This window comes from Lampetra fluviatilis, chromosome 50 (genome assembly GCF_964198595.1).
Source record: "Lampetra fluviatilis chromosome 50, kcLamFluv1.1, whole genome shotgun sequence".
NCBI classification, from domain to species: Eukaryota; Metazoa; Chordata; class Hyperoartia; order Petromyzontiformes; family Petromyzontidae; genus Lampetra; species Lampetra fluviatilis.
The window spans coordinates 8,892,008-8,901,635 of NC_136324.1; the positions used below are offsets into that span (position 1 = coordinate 8,892,008).

General features: G+C 58.0%; 1 protein-coding gene across 1 annotated transcript; it reads right to left on the reverse strand.

Moving 5' to 3' along the window:
* Positions 1 to 3,167: 3,167 nt before the first annotated feature.
* Positions 3,168 to 8,681, reverse strand: LOC144948557 (uncharacterized). Its single transcript, XM_078878126.1, has 2 exons — positions 7,728 to 8,681; positions 3,168 to 3,385 (listed from the first exon to the last, which is right to left on the reverse strand). The coding sequence occupies exons 1-2, from the start codon at positions 8,679 to 8,681 to the stop codon at positions 3,374 to 3,376; spliced, it is 966 nt and encodes a 321-aa protein (XP_078734252.1). The 3' UTR covers positions 3,168 to 3,373.
* Between the last annotated feature and the right edge of the window lie 947 nt (positions 8,682 to 9,628).

Sequence of the window (9,628 nt, forward strand, 5' to 3'; positions counted from 1 at the left end):
GGATTGGACCCATCGACTTAAGTGACTGCACAGGAGGCCATGTCAACCAGTGGAGTAATCAATTCAGGGTACAAGCCATCGATTCAGATTTTGGTGGACCCTGTACAGGTGTAATGACAGTAGAGTCAACCTATGGTGTGAGTGGACTAGTGGCCACTGGAGGTAATGACAGGGGAGTCAGCCTACAGTGCGAATGGACTAGTGGCCACGGGAGGTAATGGCAAGGGAGTCAGCTTGCAGTATGAATGGACTGGTGGCAACGGGAATGATCGAGAATAGGAGCGTGGCCAAGTGACGGAATAGGACGGTAGAGTCTACTGGTAGAGCGAACGTCTAGAACCAGCAAGAAGGTTCGGGAATGTGGGCGTGGCCTCAGACCGCGGGAGACTCGGGGCTGTTGCAGTGGGGTTTGCGCCTGTTCAAGTGAAGGTGTCTTCAATAAAATAAACCATCTCAAGCAAGTGTGATAAGTCATCATTACACAGGTAACACACACATATTTACAGTTCTGTTAAAACATAGCTATACATAACTTTAATAATGACTATTGTTATTCTAATACAAATTAACCGAAAGGTGATTAATCATGTTAAATAGCTGCTGATTGTTTAATGATAGTAAATATAGTCATCGTTAACTTTTTGATAATTAAATGCGATTTTAATAGTTTCATAAAATTATTCGGGCGTTGTTGCAGAATATTCACACTTGCACTCAATACAGGGATTGAGCAGTGAGGTGCTGTGTAACGTGGGTTTGATTAATGTGCATTTGGTCTCAATTACAGATGTGCTCCTCAGAAGAACACTTGTAATATAGAGTTGTCATTGCACAACCCTCTGGGGTGTCTCTTGGTGGTGGAGTCACTCGATCCTCAAGAGGAGGGCAGAACACAACCCAGAATATCGACTCATCACTTCCGAACTCGTCTATTTTTGTTGTTGTCTTTATTAGCCAGCCCGTCCCCTCATGACGATCATGGGAGGAGAGGGATAGGGCGAGCCGCTTACATAAGAATTACATCATGGCAGCAGTACTATATTTCTTCTTACCTATAAACGTCATTTTTTTGTCTGTCTGTCCATCTGTCCGTCTGTCCGTCTGTCTGTGGATGCGTGCTTGCAAAGGATTTGGCTCGCAAACCGTGGGGTTTTTTGTTTTAAAAAGTAGCCGGGTACCACGCCATAAGCCCCGTGGTGAGCCAGCACTATTCCGTTTTCACATCCATAAACTTTTAAGTAATTAAATGAACAATTTAGTGCTATTTTTCATTATTTAATTAGTTATCCGCGCTGCTAAAGCTGCCCCGGGGTTGCCCCTAGCAACGCACACGCATCATCGGTGGAGTGGGGGGGGGATTTCTCATTCGCGTTTAAAATGCAAAAAAGATACACACAACGCTGAGGTAAATTCATGAAAGTGTCATGTCTTCTTCTCCCCCCCCCCACCCTAATGTGTGCACTTACTACTATAGGGTCGGTAGATACTAATATTATAGCGCTTAGATAGTATTATTGGAGCACGGGCGGAGGGATGGTAGGGGGTGGGGAATAGAGGCCCAGCCCCCAGCCTGCCAAGGTGCCACCTCGGCCGGCTGGGCAATCTAGGCGAGGCCGGTGGCTCTGCACGGGACTAGGCCTCACCACGCCACTCTGTCAGGTGAGTACTTTGTGCTATAGAGTCGATATATACTGCTAAAGAGTCAGCATGTACTACTGTGGTGATAGCAGGTACCACCACAGTCAGTATGCACTGCTGTTATCATAGCAGGTACCACCACAGTCACTATGCACTGCTGTTATCATAGCAGGTTCTACCACAGTCAGTATGCACTGCTGTAATCATAGTAGGTACCACCACAATATACATTGCTCTAATCATATCAGGTGACCACCACAGTCAGTATGCACTGCTGTAATCATGGCAGATACCACCACAGTCAGTATGCACTGCTGTAGTGAAAGCAGGTGCCACCACAGTCAGTATGCACTGCTGTAGTGAAAGCAGGTACCACCACAGTATGCACGGCTGTCATCTTAGAAGATGCCACCACGATCAGTATGCACTGCTGTAGTGAAAGCAGGTGCCACAACAGTATGCATTGCTGTAATCTTAGAAGGTACCACCACAGTCAGTATGCACTGCTATAGTGAAAGCAGGTTCCTCCACGGAATGCACTGCTGTAATCATAGCAGGTATCATCGCAGTCAGTATGCACTGCTGTTATCATAGCAGGTACCACCACAGTATGCACTGCTGTCATCTTACCAGGTACCACCACAGTCAGTATGCACTGCTGTAATCGTAGCAGGTACCACAACAATCAGTATGCACTGCTGTAATCATAGCAGGAACCACCAGAGCAGTAGGCACTGCTGTTATCATAGCAGGCACCACCACAGTATGCACTGCTGTAGTGAAAGCAGGTACCACCACAGTCAGTAGGCACTGCTGTAGTGATAGCAGGAACCAGCACAGTCGGTATGCACTGCTGTAGTTAAATCAGGTACCACCACAGTCAGTGTGCACTGCTGCAATGAAAGCAGGTACCACCAAAGTCGATATGCGCTGCTGTAGTCATGGCAGGTCACACCACAGTCAGTATGCACTGCTGCAGTGATAGCAGGTTCCACCACAGTCAGTATGCACAGCTTCAATGATAGTAGATACTGCTAACGAGTTGGTAGATACTGCTATATAGAGTCAGTTGATACTAAAACAGTCAGTATATACCACTACGGTCAGTTAATACTGCTACCATCAGTAGATACTACTATACAGTCAGTAGATACTACTATGGTCAGTAGCTACTGCTATAGAGTCAGTAGATACTACTGTAGAGAGGAGCCGACACGAGATTGCAGGGGTCTCGTCCTTTATTCCTTTCCTTCCATTCACACCTGTCGCCAGCCGTCCCAATCCCGTTCCCGCCAAAGGCCCCCCTTTCCCGCCCGTTCTCTCCTTATATCACCTCGATCACCCCTCCCCCTAACCCATCTATTGGTGGGAATCCTTCCCCTGACACCCCTACATCACCCCCCCCCCCCGGAGAAAAAATAACCGTCCTCGGTTCTGCCTCCCCCATGGACCATTTAAGTCTCCCCATGCCTCCCACCACTGACAGTGACGACAGCCCTTACCCCCCCCCACAACCATACAATGCAATATAACACAACAAATCAATTGCGCGGCCTGCCCAGGTCTCCAGCCAGCATCCCGTAACAGCCCGGACATCCACAGGCAGCAGATGACCGTGGCGGCCCCCTCCTTCGAAGGCCCTCTCGTCGCGGTCCCTGGTTCGGTGGTGCCGGTGTCGCCTTGCCTGGCGCCGCTGTCTCTCCGGCCCCCGCTCGTGCCGCCGCTCCGTCAGGCCTCACATGGGGTGCTGTAGGTGACAAGGGAACACAGGGCACCGAACCCCCTGCCGGTCGGCGCGTGGTGGTCGGCGACCTTGGCCTGGGTAGGGATGATGATGATGTTGGCAGTGATGTTGGTGGTGATGTTGGTGAAGATGACGGTGGAGAGATGTATGGCTTAAGGCGGGTGGGGTGTACAAACCATCGTCGCTTACCCAGTTGGACCTGGACGCACTGCGGTCGGAGTGCTTTGATGACCTCGACCGGCCCTTTCCAGGGTCGGTGCAGCTTTGGTGAGAGGCCAACCGGCACCTGAGGACAGTGTAGCCATGCCTGGTCCCCGACTTTAAAGGGCTTGGCTGTCACTGTCCTCTCCCGTATCCGTACATTACTCTCTTGGCTCGCGGCCGATGCGGCCTCGGCTGCTTGGCGGGCCTCTCTCAAATAAATGAGGGAGGTCTTTAGTGCCTTCGGCCATGCGTCGGCTCTTGCCGGAATGTCCGTCAGCTGCACCTCAATAGGCGGAACGGGATCCCGTCCGTACATCAGGAAAAACGGCGAGAACCCCGTCGCCGCGTGTGGGGCCACCCTGTACGCCGCTAAGACCGATGGAATGTGGAGGTCCCAGTCGGAATGGTTTTCGTCCACCACTTGGGACAGCATGGCCGCTATGGTGCGGTTAAGCCGCTCTACCATCCCATCGGTCTGGGGATGATATGGAGATGTTCGGACCTTTTTAGTGCCCAGGATAGAGCAGACGTCCTTCAATAGCTGTGAGGAGAAATTCCTGCCCTGATCCGTGAGCAACCGCTCCGGTGCCCCCTTATCAAGGACATAGCCTCCCACGAAGGCATCGGCGATGGTCTGTGCCGTTTGGTCCGGGAGGGCCCACGCCATCGGCCACCTCGTGCAGTACTCGACTCCGACCAACAGGTATTTATTTCCCCGTGGCGTGACCGGCAGCGGTCCCAAGATGTCCAACGCAACCAATTCGTTGACCCTGGTCACCGTGATGGGCTGTAGGGGCGCCCGGCTTACCCGGGGTGGCGGCTTTCGCCGCGCACATTCGACGCAGGTAGCGACCCATCGATGCACGTCAGCGGTCATACCTGGCCAAAAGTACCGACCCTGTAATGTGTGCAGTGTCTTCCGCCCTGCCAGGTGCAGCAGCTGGCGGCCGTGTACGTCCATAACCAATTGTTGACGCAGCGACTCCGGAACTACCAGGCATCGCCGGCGCCCTGTCGGGTCCCATCGCATGAGGAGATCCTCCCATACGATGTACTCCTCCCCCCCTGCCTCTGCTGAGGTGCGTAGTGTTCGCAGTGGGGCTTCCTCCAGCTGTAGCCGTCTCCAATCGTCCAAGGTCAGCCCCAGGTCGTGGTCGGTCAGCTGGACCTCACCCTGTGCGCCCTCCGCCGTGCGTACAGGAGCGATGACCGTCCCCTCCGGCCTCGCCTCCTTGCAGCGTGCCCCGCCTGTGGTGCATGCACAAGGGCCCTGGGGCACCAGTCGGGACAATGCGTCTGCGTTGGCATGTCTGGTCCCTTTGCGATGCACTACTTGGTACCTGTACTCCTGCAGGCGTTCTATCCATCTGGCCAGCTGGCCCGAAGGCTGGTCGATGCGGAGCGAATACTGCAAGGCCGCGTGGTCAGTGCGGACCGTAAATTTGCGACCATACAGGTAGGGTCGGAATTGCTGCACAAAGTGAACGACTGCCAAGAGTTCCCTACGTGTGACGCAGTAGCGCTGCTCCGCTGATGAAAGCACGCGACTACCATAGGCGATAACCACCTCCCGACCCTGCTGGACTTGCGACAAAACACTGCCGATGCCCACATCGCTGGCGTCCGTGTCCAGGATAAAGGGGAGGCCAAAATCCGGAAAGGCCAATGGTGGTGCATCTGTCAGACGTGAGCGCAGCTGCTGGAATGCCTCTTCCTCCAGAGGGCCCCAATAAAACCTCTGGTTCTTCGCCGTCAACACGTGCAAGGGCTTGGCAATGGTTGCGAAGTTGGGCACAAACCGGCGGTAGTAAGAAACGAAACCCACAAACCGGCGTACCTCCGGAACCGTTGTGGGAACAGCCCAGGCCCTCACGCAGGCCGTCTTTTCCGGGTCTGTAGCCACTCCCGACTCACTGACGACGTGGCCCAAGTAGCGTACCGACGACTGCATAAGGTGGCACTTCGACGGCTTGAGCTTCAAGTTCGCGTTCCGGAACCGCAGGAACACCTGACGCAATCGGTCAATGTGTTCCTCGAATGATCGGCTGAAAACAATGACGTCGTCCAGGTAGATGAGGCACGTTTCCCATTGGAGGCCTGCCAAGGCCAACTCCATTATGCGTTGGAACGTTGCCGGCGCCGTCTGGAGGCCCATAGGCAGGCAGTTGAACTCGAACAGGCCCTGTGGTGTCCGGAATGCTGTTTTAGGCCGGAAGTCCGTGTCTAGTGGGACCTGCCAGAACCCGGACAACAAATCCAGCGTACTGAAAAATTTTGCTCCCGCCAGTGCATCCAATGAGTCGTCGATACGTGGTAGGGGATATGCGTCGGCCAGCGTGACAGCATTGAGGCGTCGGAAGTCCACACAGAATCTCAGTGACCCATCTGACTTCTTGACTAGGACCACCGGTGCCCCCCAGGGACTCGAGGATGGAGAAATTATGTCGGCCCGCAGCATCTCCTGCACCGCTTGTTGAATGTGCCCTTTTTCCATTGGGCTCATTCTATATGTGTTTTGGCGCAGGGGTGCGGCATCTCCCGTGTTGATGTGGTGCTGTGACAGATTTGTGCGCCCTAGGTCGAACGGTCCCCGGCTGAACACGTCCGAGAACTCCTGCAATAACGAGTGCAGCTGCTGTTTCTGGTCGGGCGGCAATCCCGGCTCAGGCCCCGCCAGCTGGTCCATCGACGATTTGGCCCCTCTGTCCTCGGACTGGCTGATGCTGCCTACAAGCTCGGGCTCTGTCCCTGGGGCTCCTAGTGACAAGGGACTAACGTGGGCCAGAACTGTTCCCTCCTGCACCGTCGCTGTTCTATCGGAGGTGTTCAGCACCTGAATGAACAGATGCTGGTTCCTCTGTACAATAGTTTCGGCCCCCACCAGCGCATGACGATCCATGGCCGCTGACGCCGGAGACACCAGGATGGGTGAGTCTGGTCGGGCTGTCACGAGGGGGGACCGATATTGCAGCGGAACCAGCATCTGGGCTGCCGGGGGAATGGAGACAGACTTACTGACCAGAGCCTGCACGTAGGGTACACCCCGGCTGGCCCCCTCCGCCTTTAGGAAATGGAGATGCGTTCCCTGGACTTCCACCCGCCCATTGGCCAGATCGATTTTCATTGGCATCCGCCTCAGAAAGTCCGTCCCCAACAGGCAGGGTACGGGCAACGTTGCGGAGACAAGGATGGGTCCTGCTACCGAAAGCTGCCCAATCTGTATCGGGGCTTCAACCTGGCCCAGGAAGCCCATGCTGCCTCCATTTGCTGCAATGAACGTTGTCTTGACGGGGACTAAAGGTCGGATTTTATCCGGCAGCATCTCATGCATGGTGCTCGAGATGATCGTGGCTGATGCCCCCGTATCGACCAAGATACGTGCCGACACTCCCGCGATTTCACCGACCAGGACCGAGGTTCCTGACGTGGCCGCTACCACCCGCCTTGCCAGCTTCCTCCATTGTGTGGCTGAGTCCGGCCACTGACCAGGCGGCGTCTCGTTATCCTGTGGTGCATGGTGAAATGATGGGGGGTGGGTGTGGATGGACTGAAGATGGGGTTCCTCCCTTTGGAGTGCGTCACAGCAGGGTGAACGCGCCCTTGTTACATAGTGTGGGCTTACCCCTGGGTTGCGGGCTGGGCTCTCTATGTAGTGCAAATTGCCCCCCCTAGGTGACGTAGGATGGGCCCCCCTTGTGGTGTGGGGGGGCCCCCCCATTGTAGGGGGCGGTGGGGACTGGGGGGTGGGCCTTCCCGTGAGCCCCTCCCTTTCCTTTGTCACGGGGGCGTGGTCCCCCTGGTTCCGTCTCGCTCTGTCGCAAAGCGGTGGTGAGGCGGGTCGTGGAATTGCTCCAGGGCGCAATGTCAATCGTGTGGGCTGCCTCCGCCCCCGGGCCGTTGCCCCTGGCAACTCGCCGGCGTTGCAGGTAACTGGTGACGTCACGCCCGCCGGCGACGTCACGCCCGCCGGTGACGTCACGCCCGCCCGCGAACCCACGCCCGCCCGCGAAACCACGCCCACCCGCGACGTCACGCCCGCCCGCGAAACCCCGCCCGCGCGCGACGTCACGCCCGGCATCGACGTCGCTGCCGGCCGCGACGTCACTTCCGCCCGCGACGTCACCTCCGCCCGCGACGTCACCTCCGTCCGCGACGTCCCTCCCGGCGTCGGCGCGACTCCCGGCGCGGTCCCCGGCCTCGGCGCGATCCCCGACGCGGTCCCTGGCCCCGGCGCGATTCCAGGCGCGGTCCACGGCCCCGGCGCAATTCCCGGCGCGATCCGCGACACCACTTCCGACCGCGACGTCACTTCCGGACGCAACGTCACGTCCGTTCGCGACGCCACTCCGGGTCGCGATGCGACCACAGGCCCCGGCGCTATCCCCTTCCCCCGACCAGAACAGCGGGGACCGGGAAACGACACCACCGGCGCCCACCCCGAGGAGACTCCCGGTGAGTTCGCGGCGTCGGAATTGTAATTACCCGGCCCGCCCGAGAGGCCGGGTGGGACGGCGTCACTCGCCTGGCTCCTGTCGGCGTTCGGCCCCGGCAGGTTCCAGGTGACGTTGGCGGCCTCCGGCTCCGTGCGGCACCCCCTCGCCACATGCCCCTCGCGACCACAACGGTGGCAGACCCACGGGGCGTTGCGTCGGGGGGGCTCGGCGCGATGTTGTAGAGGCGGCTGCCAGCGACGCGGCGGCTGGTCCCTCTGCTCCGCCAGTCCCCGGATCGCCGCGTACACCTCCCGCAGCGATGGCTCCGTCTCAGACGTCGGCGGTCCGTCCCCAGATGCCCCACCGGCAGCCTGTGGTGACGGTGCAGGTTCGGCGGTTAGTGTCGCTGGACCAAGTAGCGCCGCGGCAACGGCTCGGCTGTTCCCCCCCGCCGCGCCAGCCACCGGGCCCACGGGTGGCGCCCGGCCCATGACCTGCTCGTGGGCTTGGATGGTCCGGGCAGCCCACAGCGAGGTGCGTTCTTCCGGCGTCACTACGGGCATTACAACGCCGGCGCGGCAAGCGTAGGCGATGAGGTGCTCGACCACGAGGTCCTCGAGCGCTTCTTCAGCCAGGCGAGGGAAAGCTCTCCTCGCCAACATGAGCAGCGCCCCCCTGTAGGCTAAAGGGGATTCTTTAGCCCCTCGCTGGCGATCCTGGAACCGTTTAAAGGCTCCTTCCGCCGGGCAATAGATCTCCCCCAAAGCCTCGTAGGCCGCCTGTAGCGTGGACTTGCTGTGCGAGGGAAGGGAGGTGTAAGAGGAGAGTGCTTCTTTGCCCAGAACAGATGGCAGCGCTCGTAGGGCCTCTTCGTCTGTCCACTCGAGAGCGTGGAAGGCAGCCTCGAATCGGCGGACAAACTCCTCCCAATCTTCTTCCTCAGCCACAAACTTGTCGACGGGCCCCAGCCGACGCGGCCGTCCGGCCACCTGCTCTCCGTGTTGGGTGTTTAGCCCTGGGGGTTTTGGCGGGAGCGGCGGCGGCTGGCGTGACGAGGTTGGTTGCGGCTCCTGCCCGGCCGGCTGGTCGGCGTCCGGTTCCCGTGGCCTCTCCTCCCGTAGTACGCGTGGGGGTGGGGGTCCCGGTGCCGGCGGGCCCCCCATAGGGAGCCTCTGCAAGAGCTCCTGGAGCGCCCTCTCCACGCGGGCCATGCGGTCCTCCATGCGATCCTCCAGGCGATCCGGGCCCCCTTCTGCTGCTTCTGACAGCAGGCCCCCTTGTTGCCCAGGATGTGAAGGATCCCCGGCCCCTGCTTCCTCCTCCCTCGGCTCCCTCCCGCGAGGATTCTTCTTTGTAGCCATTAGGATCCCACCGCTGCCACCAAATGTAGAGAGGAGCCGACACGAGATTGCAGGGGTCTCGTCCTTTATTCCTTTCCTTCCATTCACACCTGTCGCCAGCCGTCCCAATCCCGTTCCCGCCAAAGGCCCCCCTTTCCCGCCCGTTCTCTCCTTATATCACCTCGATCACCCCTCCCCCTAACCCATCTATTGGTGGGAATCCTTCCCCTGACACCCCTACACTACTATAGAGTCAGTAGATACTGCTA